The sequence below is a fragment of the Hirsutella rhossiliensis genome, assembly GCF_020360975.1.
Source record: "Hirsutella rhossiliensis strain HR02 chromosome Unknown scaffold00007, whole genome shotgun sequence".
NCBI classification, from domain to species: domain Eukaryota; kingdom Fungi; phylum Ascomycota; class Sordariomycetes; order Hypocreales; family Ophiocordycipitaceae; genus Hirsutella; species Hirsutella rhossiliensis.
This window is the reverse complement of record NW_025408673.1, coordinates 3,278,649-3,293,139: the sequence shown is the minus strand read 5'-3', so window position 1 is coordinate 3,293,139 and position 14,491 is coordinate 3,278,649. Positions and strand designations below refer to the sequence as shown.

Here is a 14,491-nt window from a genome sequence, read left to right as displayed (position 1 = left end):
TGCACTTCCAGCTAAACGACTCATGCGGTCCGCCGCACGGGACGCATTTTGGCTCAATCGCTGTGCACTCTAGCTTCACGTTCCACGAATGAGTTGTCCCTTTGTATATTGATATGGGCCAGACTCCGCCATTCCGGCCCGTACCCTCAAAGCCCGCAGCGGTTCCTCGGTCGTCATCCTTCGTTTCAAGCGTTCAAGCGTCATCACATGAAGAGAGAGCGCAAGCAACAACAAGCTACACCAGCCCATATGGTTCCTACTGCAGTGTGATCCAACGGCGTGCTATTTCCTAGTACTGTTTCTCGAACCTCCGGTCCGACGGACGGACCTGTGTCGGACTGCGTCGATGAAAACCAAACCCAGTCGTCATGCAATAAATAGTACAAGACGGCATCGCTTGGGCCGGACAGCACCGAGTGATCGAGATTAGAGGTCGTTTATTATGGCTCGTCCGGGAATATCTCGAGATTGAAAAGGTACGAGTAGAGCTCAGAATTTGTGGGCTGAAAAGAAAACATGCCCCGCAGTGCCATTGACGAGGATTGATAACCTTGTTAATACTTCGTACTAGCGGTCGATTTTTATGGTGTTGTGGGTATTGTTAACCCACCCAACTCCTCACTCACACGCCAGACTAACCTCATCAAGCTCGTCCCATACCGACCTTGCCCGTACAAGTACTAATTACTCGTAATTCGTATGATCCTTCTTCTGCCGCGGATCGGTAGGCTCCTCGGCCGCGGGCACATTGGATATTACCACACGGAACGGCACAAGGCTCCACCATCAACCCTCCGAGATACTACTTCGTGCGGAAAGGACGAAGCAGGTACTACATCGCATATTATGGACCGGCACCGGGGCCGAGGATCGGATATTGTGGGCTAAAGGAAACATCCCGAGGTGCCATTGACGAGGATCGATAACCTTGTTACGGACGGAGTAGTAGAGTAGCCGTTGGGCTTAAGGTGTTGTGGGTTTGTTAACCTACAAACACGGCGGAACAACGTCGTGCCTTACCAAGCTTGCAAGCTTACACCTTATGAGTAACTTATGTACGTGTATACATCTTAGTGCGACGGCTATTGTTTTCGTTTGCTCTTTCGTCTGCCGCGGATCCGCAAGCTCCTCGGCCTCTGGCGCATGGCACGAAACGGCGCAAGGCTCCACCAAACAATTCCCAGGATACTACTTCGTGCGGAATGGACAAAGCAAGCAAATCGAGTATTATAGACCGGCACCGGGCGGAGACGACCGACCGGATGAGCCGAGTCCGTGAGCCAGAGTCGGCAACGGACGAGACTTTCAGGTATTTTCCCGATCAAAGCAAAGTTCCGGAAATGTATCCAGTCATAGTTATCGATAGGCTTGCCAGGAGGATTCCGATATTCGGCCAGTCCACTTGCATACTTTTAGACGACCAAGTTGCAAAAAAGGGGTCATACATCGAATGGCGGGAATGCGAATTCGGTTCCGTTGAATGATGCACAAGCAGTACAGTTTGCCGCAAGTCACGGTATGCGCCGCCTTCCGGAGAGGTCCAGAGGCGTGGTGAGGTTGGTATTGGGCTTTGCATAGTGCATGACAAGGTCAAGTTTATAAAAACATATGCAAGTCCTTGATGCCAAGCAAGTATGCTGGACCTCATTCGTTCGAGCAACATTTGAGCCAAGATGAGTCGCCATTCTGGATTTCTGGCGCAATGCGTCGTGGCGGTTTGCTCGATCGCTTCGAGAGGACTTGCCACAATTCCTTCCACTCGTGCTCCAGAGGTTACGGTGAAAATGGAACGTATTCTGGAATGTACAGCCCTGGGTATCACCAAGACTTCTTCCTGGGAATGCCCTACGCACAGGTACGAACAAACAAAGTCACAGTTCCGGCTTGCGGAACCCCAACACTCAACTGACATGTCCTATGCCTACACAAGGTTCCTGACCGATTTGCGGTTGCAACTGGTCTTCGCACGTCGTGGGATGGCATCCACAATGCCACGAAATACCCAGCCCACTGCGTTGGCTACGGATGGGATGAGCCAGGATATGAGGTTTCCGAGGACTGTCTGTACCTCAATGTCGTCCGCGCAGCGGGAGTCCGGGACACATCCTCTCTGCCAGTGGCTGTTTGGCTACACGGGGGCGGCCTTTTTATGGGCGGATCGGCAGACAAGAGATACAACTTGTCCTTCATTGTCGAGCACAGTGTCAAGATTGGACGTCCCATTATCGGCGTCAGCTTGAACTATCGTCTTTCGGCCTTTGGATTCCTATCTGGTAGAGAAGCAATGGAGTCGGGAGTTACGAATATCGGCTTCAAAGACCAGCGTTTGGCTCTACAATGGGTCCATGAAAACATCGAGGCCTTTGGCGGCTCGCCGGACAAGGTGACCATATTTGGTGAAAGTGCGGGTGCAGAAAGCGTCTCGGCACAAGTACTTGCCTACAACGGTAAGGAGATTTGCAAAACTCGGGGATACTCTTGATGAGCAACTGGCTGACCTGTTGCAGGACGAGACGACAAGCTATTCCGCGGAGCTGTCGGCCAATCCGGGTTTGGTGCCGTCATCAAGAGGAGACCGTACAACGGAGGCTTGAACGACACAGAGCTGCAGCAAGCCACCTACGACCAACTCGTCCGAAACACATCCTGCGCGAGCCATGTTGGCACTCCGAGTCGTTGGATTGTCTTCGAAAGGCCCCTTCGAGGAGGTCAACCGAGCTCTGAACGTCTCGCAAGTCGGACCATGGGTCCCCGTTCTGGACCATGACTTCCTGCACGACTATCCCACAAACCAGCTACGCAAGGGCAACTTCGTCAAGGTTCCACTGCTGGTCGGTGTCACCACTGATGAGGGTGGTGGTTTCGTGACCGATTCGACAAACTCGGATGAAGACGTGCGAGAAGCCCTCAGGGCGCAGCTCATATCGAACAACACGGCAGAGAACGTCGACCAGCTGCTGAAAGAGCTGATGTACTTGTACCCGAACGTGCAGTCTATCGGCATTCCTTCGCTCAAGACGTGGTCTCATATTATCCAGCCAGGTGATGCGGGCAGCCCGAATCTGGGGTCGCAATATAGGCGCATGGCAGCTATTGTCGGGGACATGACATTTCATTTCTCTAGAAGGCGGGCCAATTTCGCCTGGTTCGAGCATGGAGTGCCGAGCTATGCTTACCGCTTCAACGTGCTTGTCAACGGGGCACCGGCACCATTCGGCTCCGCTCATTTTCAGGAGGCAAGTTATCAAAACCCACAGAGCTACCCCTTTTTGTACGGCATCTTAACGCTGAACTGCTATTTAGGTTGCATTTGTCTTTCATAACTGGAACGGCGAGGGGTACAGCCCAGCGAATCCTTTTGGCGGAAATGACGCAGTGTACACGGCCAAGGCAACAGCACTGTCAACGAATATGTCTACCGCGTGGATCAACTTTATCAATGAACTAGATCCGAACGGCAAGGAAGACATTGGGCTGCCAAAGAACGAGACATGGCCAAAGTACGACCGAACGGCTGGTGGAGGCGTGGGGAGGAACATTGTGTGGGATTTGGACGGCGCATTCGTTGAGATGGATGACTGGCGGGCCGAAGGGATCAACTGGATGATTGAGAACGCCATGACCGTCTTTGGGACGTAATTTATTAAGGCCCAGAAACGATTCATTGCAGTGATCTTGTTGGAACAAAGTGAGGCCTCTAAGTCTCTCTAGGTAATACAGCTCGAAACCAGGTAAGCCTGTAAGGAGTGAGGTTTGCGGTCCACTGAGGGGTCCGGAGGATCTCCTATTCGAACGGGATCCTCCAAAGGAGTCCGGCATAACTATTACTGGCTCGGGGACCTCGAGAGCCTGAACTATCTATCTAATAGCTAGAAGAGCTATTTGATCGGGGAGATGGAGCTGGTGTTGCTGACGTAGATGACTTACGTGGCCTTCAGTAAGTGGCAAGAAGTGCCCTCTTTCTGATAGAATGTATACTATACCTGAAAGCGGGATATCAACTTGGGAGAAGCTTGGAGGGATACAAAAGGGGCTGTTGGGACGGGAAAAGGGCAACCGGGGGGGGCGCAGAGAAAATTAACACAATATCTGATCGAACGATACTCGACCTTCAAAAATGTCCCTTTATCCACGTTTATGCCCACTTTTGCTCTCTCCTTCGCGAGACGCGTAACTCTCGTCCGATGTGCGGAGAGGAGGCAGTCTGCCGATTCAGCTATCATTGCAGGGGGTTAGCTAGTACTAAGGCGGGCATCGGCGGCAGCCGCGGCGGCCACGGCGATGGGAATGCCCGCGCCCAAATTTGGTGGCGGGGCCCTCTTCCTAATGGGGCAGAAGTTCTCACGAAGAAAGTCAGCAGAAAGGTCATATTGTATTCCGTGTCTCTGTTCTCCTCCCTTTCTGCCCTAAACCCAAGCCCCTATTTATATCCCTCTTTCGTAGTAAAGGTAATGTGTTCAGGGAGGCTGGGGACCTGGGGGTTCCCAGCCTCTCGACTGGAGATGTTCCAGTCTTTTAAGAGGAGCTTTCCAGCCTCCTCGTTCAGACCTGGTTATCAGCTCCCTTGCTGCCCTAGCTACCCATGGGTGACCTGGTTGACTCGACCATGGGCCGTTCTTCGCGACAGAAGTCACCGTCGACGTTATGAAATCGTGTCAGATAACCGTTACGCCACCAACAAAAGTGCAGGCCCACACCTAGTGTGGAATAATAGTACCTGTGGATAGGCTAACTGAGGCTCAGTTGGGTCTTTGATCGGTGATCATGTTGTTGTTGTTATTCTTTTTCTATCTAGACCATGCGGTGAGGTTTGATAGGTTGTGTGTGTGTGTGCGGGTAATCGTTGTTCCCTGATGACGCACGTGATATCCTTCTGCGATGTGCGCTCTATCGTACAAATGATCAGACAGTACCTGTCGGGAGGTCTGTACTGCAGTAACGCAATGGGTTGTATTCAAGATGTCTAGCTAGGAAGGGAGGAAAGGGAATGAGGGGGCACACTACGTGCCCTTTATACACGGATCCCCGAGGTCCATACACGTGACGCTAAGGGTCACGTGTGCGTGTGTGCGCACCTCCCTTACAATCCTACTATAGCTATATGCTACATTCTGTCAGAACAGCGGTTCTGCGGCTCGTCCGAATGAGGAAGGTGGCAACGATAGTGGGCACACAGAAGAGGTCAATTGGAGCTATATGCACGGCTGTGTGTGTGTAAAGGCGATGTGTGTGTTGCCCCCTTCCGGCTAGGAATGTGCCCCTTTTGGGCCCGCAGAAATCTCGGCTGAATGCCCCACGTGACCTGGCAGGTGACCCATGCCGCCCTTCCTGCTGCGCCGTTCCAACACATTCCCACACTGGCAAATCTTCTTTTATCGCTGCAATCGCTGCAATCGCTGCAGTAGCAGCGGGTGCGGGAGCGTGGGTGCGGGAGCGTGGGTGCGACCGCAAGGGTGCGACCGCAAGGGTGCGACCGCAAGGGTGCGACCGCAAGGGTGCGACAAGGGGGTGCGACAAGGGGGTGCGACAAGGGGGTGCGACAAGGGGGTGCGACAAGGGTGACGGTTCGAGCGGCAGCTAGCGGGGAGGGCGTTCGACTGATCCTTCTATCCTAATCGTAAGGCTATTCGTATCGACGAGGCGTTCGAGGGCGCGGTTAGGCGATGCCTTTGTCATAGCATCTGCTGGGTTGTCTGCGCCGTTAATCCAGCGGATTTCTGTGATCTCACGCCTTTCGTAGGATTGACGTAGGCCATGATATCTATCATCAATCGCTTCTCCTTCGTTGTGCCTAGCTTAACGAGGCACTCGTAGAGGAAAAGAGTCGGTGCAAACGATTAGGGGATAGGGGGAAGATTGAGGCGGTCTGTGATCTTCCGTATCGTCGTTGCTAGTGATATCCCAATATCGAATCCGTTGACCATGCCGTAGATCTCTGATGCTAGCACGCTTCGGGTGACCCTCTTACACTTCGTTGAGCTCCAATGGAGGACATTGCCCTTGATCCCGAATTGGTCTTTGGTACGTGCGGTCTCGGTCTCATTGACTAGGGCAATGACGAAGCCTAGCTGTGACGATAGGTCCTTATTGTTCGCAAAGGAACCGTCGGTAAAGACGATAAGCTTGGCATTGGCGAGGTCAATAGGGATATACGTTAGGCCTCGCTGCTGGTGGTCTTTCTGCCATTGAAGCCGCTTGTTGAGGGTCGTGCAATCCTCTTCCGTAGGGGTTTGGACCTGGGCAGCAATAGAGATGTCGAATGAGGCCTCTGGTTGACAGATTGAAGCCACATACGCGCCACGGGCACGCTGTTCCACGTACTGTTGGGCTCGATCGTATGCCTTGGTGTCACAGGTCCCGGGGCCGGCTGACCGGTCATCCGGTAATCGGATTACCGCCCCGCCCCATGCAAAACCATGTCGTTTTCGAAGGCCCGGCCCTGCGGGGCTGGCGTTTTCTTAGTCGGATTACCGCCATCGGACGGCAAAATCGAAGGTCCACGCCCGCGGGGCCCTGCGCGAGACCTTCGATTTCGGTCTCGCTCACGCGCGTTGCGCTCCCCCCCCCTCCCCCCCCCCCCCTCCCCCCCCTCCTCCATTGCCACCGTCGCGACGGCGACCGCCTGCACCATGTCAAACGCGATAGAGGATCCCCGGGTCAGGGCGGCCATTGAGCACTACCTGTTAGATCTGGAGAACACCCAGCCGAAGAATACGAAGCGAAATTATCGTCCCAAGCAGGAAGAATGGAAGGCAAGCCGCATGCGCGCCCTGCAATCTTCATGTAGATCCATGCATTGACTGCCTCACAGGAGTGGTGTCAAGCCAACTGGCCTGCGATCCCGGACGTTTGGCCGGCCTCGGTACCACAGGGCCAACAGCTACCGGGAGACCTGGTCGATGAAGGAAAGCTCTTGCTCTTCATGAAGGAGGTAGTGGCATCACGTCCTCCAAAGAAAGGAAAGAGGGTCGCCGATGAAAGAAAACGACACCTCGAGGCTCAGGAAGCCAAGAGGGCCGTGAAAGACGCAGAGCACCATCAGGTAACAGATGTTGATCACGGGATGTGGTCGTCGGACTGAGCCAGCCCATCATACTAACACCCAGCTTCCCCAGCAGATACCATCGTTGTAGGCGGCGGAGGTAGCGAATACGAGTCAGACTCCGACTTGGAGTTGTATGAGTCCACGCTCAAACTACAGTATAATACTGTACGGGGCTACGTCTCGGCCATACAGAAGCTTTACGACGAGCAGAAGAGCCGGGAGTCAATCCTGCGGCCCGGCCACAGGGAGTGGCACTGAAGGCGCTCAAACGCAGCATTCTTGCAACGACTTGGAGCCGGAAGAGGAAGGAATACATGGACAGGGAGTTGGAACTCTGAGAGATGTGTATGCGCCGGCGCAGATACCCGACCACACCAACGTGGCATGGTCCGAGAGAGAGATCGCCTGCGCCCTGAGGACGCAGGTGGACTTTCTGCTCGGGAACCACATGCTGCTGCGGTCCGGCAACCGCCTGCCGATGGAGTTGGCAGACTGCTTTCCCTGGACTTACCCAACGAGGGCTTCAAGGCCCAGGGTATACCACAAAGGCGCTGGTTGTCGTGATGAACTGTGGGAAGACCAACCAGCACGGCCGCATGGAGTATGGATCTGCTTTGCGGCATCGAGATCCGCGATCTTGTCTCATCGGCGCCCTCGCGTTCTGGCTTTTCTGGCGCTGGCAGGTAGAAAAGGCGGAAAGGTTTCCGGTCTTCCAAAGAAGCGAAGACTGGTATGAAACGAAGGTGCTCCGCCGATCGGCGAAGGAGCCTCAAGGTAAGCGTGATGGCATTCACCGGAATCCCATAACTCAGAGGTGCATCGACCCTTTCACTCACCGAATATACAGCTCCGTTGTCGGGCCAGACTGCCCGAGAATGGACGTCCAGGTTCTACAAGAAGGCCGGCATCAAGGTCTCCAAGGTCAGCCACGCGCCTAGAGTGGCGGCGACGCAAAACGCCGACATGGCCGAGTGGATGAAGGCCAGGCATGTCATCTGCCCTAGGCAAGCCGCCAACCCCCTGGCCTGGGCTGACCCGAACTATACAGATCCGCCGAGCCGGTCGTTGGAATAACGGAGACCAAATGACCGGCTGCTATCTGACTTCCCTGCCTTTCGAATTCATGAGGGCCGTGGCCGACTTTGACCCTGAATGGTCGGGGTCTTATTTCGTGCCCGGGCCACCGTGAGGCCGCCTGTGGTGCTACTCGTGCAGGTCTGGCCTCAACTCGACAAATGGAAAGAGGCCCACAGTAGCCCTTTCTCAGATCTGGGGTGGAGCAGAACATGGCCGCCGGCGCCTTCTTGGAACTCCTGGAGTGGCTTCGAGAGGTGCTCCTGCAGGACGCTGTCTTCCTTCGCGAGTCCTACCCCGACCATCCTATCTTTCAGGATCCGGTCTTCTCTTGCCCCGAGTTTGAAGCGTTCGCCAGCAAAGTTCAAGACACATGCACACGGGACCACGAAGACAGCCATACCACGGTCATTCAAAAGCGATCCCGGTGGTTGCGGAGAAGCTGCGCACAGTACTGACTCAACAGGTCGCAGCCGAGCAGTTAGCTGAGCGAAGACATCTAGACCTTTTGGGGGCTTCTTACGAACTATGCACAAAGTTGGATGAGTTTGCGCAGGCCACCTACACCGTCACCTTCAGCCCCGGCCAAGGTGCTGCAGGTCAACATGCGGAGATCGCGGGAGCTCATCAACAGAGGCGCCGCGCTCCACGAGAGACGGTCCTCAGGTCCGAGATAGGCCCTTCGCAAGCGGGCGGTCCGACATACGCTCCGCTCTCTCTAGAGCAGCAGCAGGGAATGGTGCAAGCGGGCCAGGGGCAAGCCCCCCAGGGAAGAGCGCATGGCGAGCCGCCTGGGCCGCGCGAACCTCCGAGCTTCAAGCTCCCCCGTTCTGTCAAATCTGTACAGGAGCTGCTGCGTCTCTGGCGGCAGGGCTGGGGCGAAATGCCTTCTGTGGATTCTCTTGAGCGAGACTGGGGTGCTCGATGGCGGCCATCTGCAGAGAAGAATTACTTTTCCACGCGCAAGATCATCGTCGATGAGGTTCGGAGGCGGGCCCAGTCGGACGGCTTAACTGAAGATATCGTGGCGAGGCAAATGGACGAAGAACGTGGACCCAGCTCTTTGGATAAGTTGTTCAAGGCCATCCGAAAGGACAGGCAAGGCGAAAAAGGGACACAAACGTGCGTCGGGGCAATTCAACGTCGGTGGTAGCGAAAAGTCGATGGCGCAGTGATTTTGAACACCCGTCTGATAGAATGACGAGGACCTTGGCGGCGAAAGTGCCCCCAGGCCGTCAGGGGCTGCGTCGCTACAGTCAGCGGTAGTGGCCTGTAGACAGGGTATGCATCCGCTAAGCGCCGCTGTAGCTCCAGCGCGTCAAGGCTAGAAAATGCTTCAAATCACCGCAACCTCGCAACCGACAGGATGTAGGACCTTAGACAGGGTGCATTCTGATCGCACAAACGCAGGCTATCCAGTCGAACTGGTTTTGTCGTCGTCGGTCCCGGCTTTCGCGCTTTATGGCGCTCCGAAGATGACATCAACCCGGCAGAGGTGATGTCAAGGGCAAGCGGGTAATCGGCGGTAATCTGCGGGGTAATCCGCTGACCGCCCACCAAAGCCGGACCTGTGACATCCACTTGATCTCGCCACCGCAAAGCTTTTGATCTTTACAGACGGATCGTTTGCAAACAACAAGGACCTATCCTCACAACTCGGTTACGTTATTGTCCTTGCTAACGAGACTGACCACAAAGAGAAAGAGTTCAGGATTAACGGTAATATTATCCACTGGAGTTCAACTAGATGCAAAAGGATAACTCGAAGCGTTTTGGCCTCAGAAATCTACGGAATGGTCAATGGATTCGACATTGGCATATCGGTATCAACGACTTTAAAGATGATCACTGACCGTCTCGGACTTCCTTCTATCCCTCTGATCGTCTGTACGGACTCGTACTCTCTCTACGAATGTCTTATCAAACTAGGCACAACGAAGGAGAAGCGATTGATGATCGACATTATGGCCCTTCGTCAGTCGTACGAGCAACGAGAGATCGCAGAGATTCGTTGGATCAACGGTGCAGACAATCCAGCTGATGCTATGACAAAGGCATCACCGAACCGAGCCCTGGAACGCCTCATCGATACCAACAGTCTGACAATTCGAATGGAAGGATACGTCCAACGCCCTTGATCACTTGTGACGCCAATGATTAAATCGTCATTGCAGTCAATTAGCCCGTCTTTCTTTCGTCCGTTCCCTAGGATCCCTATTGTGGGTAGTCCACACAACCGGACTTTGAACAGCCACAACGGCACAGTTATCATGACCTACACAACTAGGTCTTTCTTCTCGTTTGAACCTGGATGGATCATTGCTATGCTTCTCATAGCAAAAGAAAAGTTGCCAGTGTGGGAATTGTAGTAATCTATTGTACTCATCTAGCTAGCTCACGTGCGCTGTCACGTGTACGGATGAGGCCACATAGCTAGCATCGTGGCCTCCTCCCTCCCTTGAAGAGCAGAACATAGACGAATACAACACACCGGTTAACCCCACTGTCACACATAGGATATCAGCCTCCAACAGTCTGACCCCCTATTCGCACAGTCCGTTTCCACATTTCCCCACAGAAACTTCTAGGAGGCATCATCAACGCATCAGTGGCTTCCAGATGATCTGATCAGATGCTTCCATTCACTACCATTCCCTTCCATTCTCATATTCAGGCAGTCTATAAAGATCTCGCCTCTTTCCCACCTTAGATAGCAGAATCAAGAGTCTTCCAGTCCCTGATCTTTATGCCCACTTGCTCATCCTCCGTGCGATACCCACCCTTTGCATGCAAAGAGACCTGCCAACACATACATACATACATACATACATACCTACAATTCCGTCAATCAACTGAATATCAAATTGAATTGCCGGCTTATTCAGCAGACAGACGATTGCGTTGGTTGAGTTGCCGGTTGCTCAACTGAATTGAGCAACCGATTGCCAGGATTGAGTGGTTTGCCAACATGGTGTCGATGCGTTTCGAGCATCTTCCCACTCTCGCGGGAAAGCACCCACTTTAGTGGGTGAGCCAAAGCGAATCCCCTTAAAGTGTGGGCGGGCACGGGTACCATGCTCAATAAGCCATTTTCTCCAAGATTCAGGAAAAAGATGACGAGCAGCACCGCGTTTAAGACCAAGATTTTCAAGACATTCTGGAATAGCACCACCAATAGCAAGGGCAGAACCTCCTAATATGGTGGCTCCGGACCTCTTGGGCTGCTTTGCTGCGGGCTTGGCGGGCTTTTCTTCGGGCGCCTCTTGATTCTTGTTGGCCTGTTGGTTCTTGTTGGCCTCTTGGTTCTTGTTGTCCCCTTGGTTCTTGTTGGCTTCTTTGGCTGATTGATTTTCATCCATCTCCAGTTGCATCACACAGCTGGTTGAGCCACCACTTCTTTTGTAAATTCTACCCCAAAGCTCTCCGGTGTTTGTTGGTATAGTCTCGACGGATTTGAGCATAGGCGTGTCTCTGAATCCACTATACTGCGGTTCGTTCCAGCGTTCGGAACCCTTTCCGGTGAATCCGGTCTTCGGAAAGCCAGCAAGTTCCTCATGTGCACCGCCAGCGCGAAGACCTGCGTACTTCTTCTCGTTGTAAAGTTTGTTTTCCATTATCATCTTGCCTTGCCCGTCAACTTCGCCTACTATTTGGTCAACGGGAATCCCACCAAGCGCCGCCCATTCGTTCTCATGGCCCTTTCCCGCACCAAAACCGAGACTTTTGTTCATATCAACCATATTCGGCGTCGCCTTGATTTTGTACCGATGTATGCCGAAACTGCTTGCGGCTGTTATTGTACGTGCAGTCGAGACATAGTTTGTTTTTGCATAATTTTTACCCTCCTGATGTTTATATAGACTTAATCCTTCTTCAGAAAGTTTAAGACCGCCTGGAGGTAAAAATCCCTTTGCAGATTGTATATCCGCGAGAGAGCGACTGTCCCCTCGGTAGACAAACTCTGGAAGTGGCCGTTCCATGCCATAGACCCCAAGGCATTGGACGAGTAGCCAGCCACCCTGCCAGTATGAGAGGGAATGAGTGGCGGCGCGTTTTTGTTTTTGATCAAAATGTTGTCGGTAAGCAAAGTGTTAGGTATGCAAGTTCGTGAGTTGAAATCAAGTTTTGGATTGTAATACTGAGCAGTAGATATCGTAGAGCGATGTCCTTCCATGTGTGGTATTGCACCAAAAGTAGAACGCGCGCTCCAGCAAGTGGTGCGCAATTGACAGTTATGGCACTTAGTCTGTGTGACATGTGGTAGATTGGCGTCCTGATGTTCTTCTCTTTTATACCTAGTTGTCTGCGTTTCATCCTTCTCAATTTGTTAACTATTTACCGTATAGCAGTGCTCAAATCCGGCGCGAGAATTATGGAGACTGAAACCCACGATTCGAATCTGTTGAGGAGAGCGGAGCCCAGGGGCCGTCCCCGCGCTTGAACATCAAGCACGGGGGGGGGTTCGCTGCCAGGGAAAAAGATGGTACTTACCCCCCTGCGAGATTACTAGCCAATTGAAGCGGGAAATGTACTTGGCTTCCTCGCCTAAGTGTATGACTTCTCCACACGCCTAATTACCAGAATTTCTACATTTTTATTAACAAGTAATTTAGGGACCGCTTTTGTGTTGAGTACTTCCCTAGGAATCTGGTATGACTCGAGGATGTAGCCAATGAACGGAGCTCACGGTCTGCTTTCTCCATTTTTGTTGGATGGATAGCGGAAAGCGGTGGATTGTTAAGCGGTCCCTACTCCAAGGATAGTAAACAATCATGAGTCTTGTCCCTCCGCTGAGTAAAGTCGGACGAGGCTCAAACCTGACCTTGTCCCGGTCGTCTATGCACTTGCAGATGATCCGCTCAACTGAAACACCCGCCGCGTATGGTTTCTGCAATCGGAAGATCGGGCATGGCTACCGGCCCCTCAATGTTCATGTTTGTCATCCCAACTCACCCGTCAACGTGCAGACTGGCGATCCCAACTCAAATCCCGCCATTATCTTGACCTACTGTCGGCCATCCCAGACTCGCAAGTCTTGAACGCCGACTCGCGGCCGTGGCGTGAGTCAACCAGAACTTCGAGCTGTACGGACGGATCCTTGCCCGCCACTGTCATCCCGACTGAGCGACCGGCCCATCATCCCCAATACCCATTTGCGTTAATTGCTCTGCCAATTGCGCTAAGTGGTTATTGCCGCCGGTCACGCCGCACACGCCCTTCGCTGGTTCCAAGACTATGCCTTCACCCAGGGCTTTGCTCTCGTCACTGCCAGCAAGGTACGCGACCGTCTCCGAGTGAACTGCCTCCATCACGGTAGAGGCACGCGAAACACGCGAAAGCTGTCGAACACCGTCACAGAGGGAGGGGACCGAAAGAAGGAGCTCGCATACATCAAGGCCAAGGAGTGTCCTACAGTCTTTATGTCTCCTACAGAACTATCCGGAGCGGCCATGGAGGGTGGAGGAGCGAAAGGTTGGGTGGCCGGTTTCACCTTCGCGTACCATACGCATCCGCCACTTCAAAATCCCTTCCATTACGCCTGTCATAGATCCCGTATCCCAGATCGCGCTGCAGCAGTCGATCTGGCCCTCGTGTATCGGACTGCCGGCCTGTCAGCGACTGAATCAACCCGGATTCTCGACCAACACGGCTTAGGCAATTGTCTTTCCGCAAAGGAGTTCTACAACCTGAGTCGGTCTGAAGGAAGACGCAGCAGTCAAGAAGCGCTTGACCTCTTGCTTACTTGTTTGGAGTTCGAAGACTTCCGTGTTCGTTGCTTCTTCAAATACCTTCTCGACGACCAAGGACGACGAACAGCGAGGGTACTCGAGCACCTGTTCTTCTGTTCTTCCGAGCAGATCCGCCTGGGTAGAAGATTCGTCAGCGGATTCCTCATGCAAACCGATGCGACGTTCAACACCAATTGCCTCCACTTGCCTTTATCCGTCATAGTGGGAATCACAAACACAAGCAAGACATTTCCTCTGGCTTTCGCGTTTATAACCTCTGAATCAGCCGAGGCCTTCGAATTTGTGAATGCCCAATTAGCAGAATTGGTCTGGTACGATTGCCCACCGCCTCAAGTCGTTCTCGGGGGTCAAACCAAAGGGCTCGCTGCCGCAATGGCAGCGTCCCAAGCGAGGGCTGATCAGGATTCTGAGGGTGGGGATGGGCAAATCTTGCAGCTCTGTGAACAGTGCCTTGCCTTGAGGAACGAAAGGACTTCTTAGCGCGCGGGGAAAAAAGGCCCCAAACTGCTTCACCCCCACATCCTCCGCCTCTGATTGGCTGATTTGCCTTGAGGAACGAAAGGCTTCTTGCCTTGAGGAACGAAAGGACTTCTTAGCGCGTGCCTTGAGGAACGAAAGGACT

General features: G+C 53.3%; 4 protein-coding genes across 4 annotated transcripts; 2 read left to right on the top strand and 2 right to left on the bottom strand.

Annotated features, from left to right (window-relative positions):
- Positions 1–1,840: 1,840 nt before the first annotated feature.
- HRG_07126 (carboxylesterase family domain-containing protein) lies at positions 1,841–3,639 on the top strand (the record flags this gene model as incomplete). The annotated part of the gene is made up of 8 exons (XM_044865597.1): positions 1,841–1,855; positions 1,931–2,383; positions 2,433–2,447; positions 2,508–2,550; positions 2,604–2,659; positions 2,709–2,987; positions 3,039–3,236; positions 3,304–3,639. 8 exons carry the CDS (start codon positions 1,841–1,843, stop codon positions 3,637–3,639), a joined length of 1,395 nt encoding a protein of 464 aa, XP_044719559.1.
- Positions 3,640–5,837: 2,198 nt separating this feature from the next.
- Positions 5,838–6,379, bottom strand: HRG_07125 (polyprotein; the record flags this gene model as incomplete). Its single annotated transcript, XM_044865596.1, has 2 exons — positions 5,838–6,268; positions 6,295–6,379. 2 exons carry the CDS (start codon positions 6,377–6,379, stop codon positions 5,838–5,840), a joined length of 516 nt encoding a protein of 171 aa, XP_044719558.1.
- A 1,262-nt stretch (positions 6,380–7,641) lies between these two features.
- Positions 7,642–8,796, top strand: HRG_07124 (centromere DNA-binding protein complex CBF3 subunit; the record flags this gene model as incomplete). The annotated part of the gene is made up of 5 exons (XM_044865595.1): positions 7,642–7,819; positions 7,893–7,966; positions 8,094–8,230; positions 8,313–8,570; positions 8,658–8,796. The coding sequence occupies 5 exons, from the start codon at positions 7,642–7,644 to the stop codon at positions 8,794–8,796; spliced, it is 786 nt and encodes a 261-aa protein (XP_044719557.1).
- Positions 8,797–11,040: 2,244 nt separating this feature from the next.
- HRG_07123 (heat-labile enterotoxin alpha chain domain-containing protein) lies at positions 11,041–11,859 on the bottom strand (the record flags this gene model as incomplete). The annotated part of the gene is made up of 1 exon (XM_044865594.1): positions 11,041–11,859. One exon carries the CDS (start codon positions 11,857–11,859, stop codon positions 11,041–11,043), a length of 819 nt encoding a protein of 272 aa, XP_044719556.1.
- Between the last annotated feature and the right edge of the window lie 2,632 nt (positions 11,860–14,491).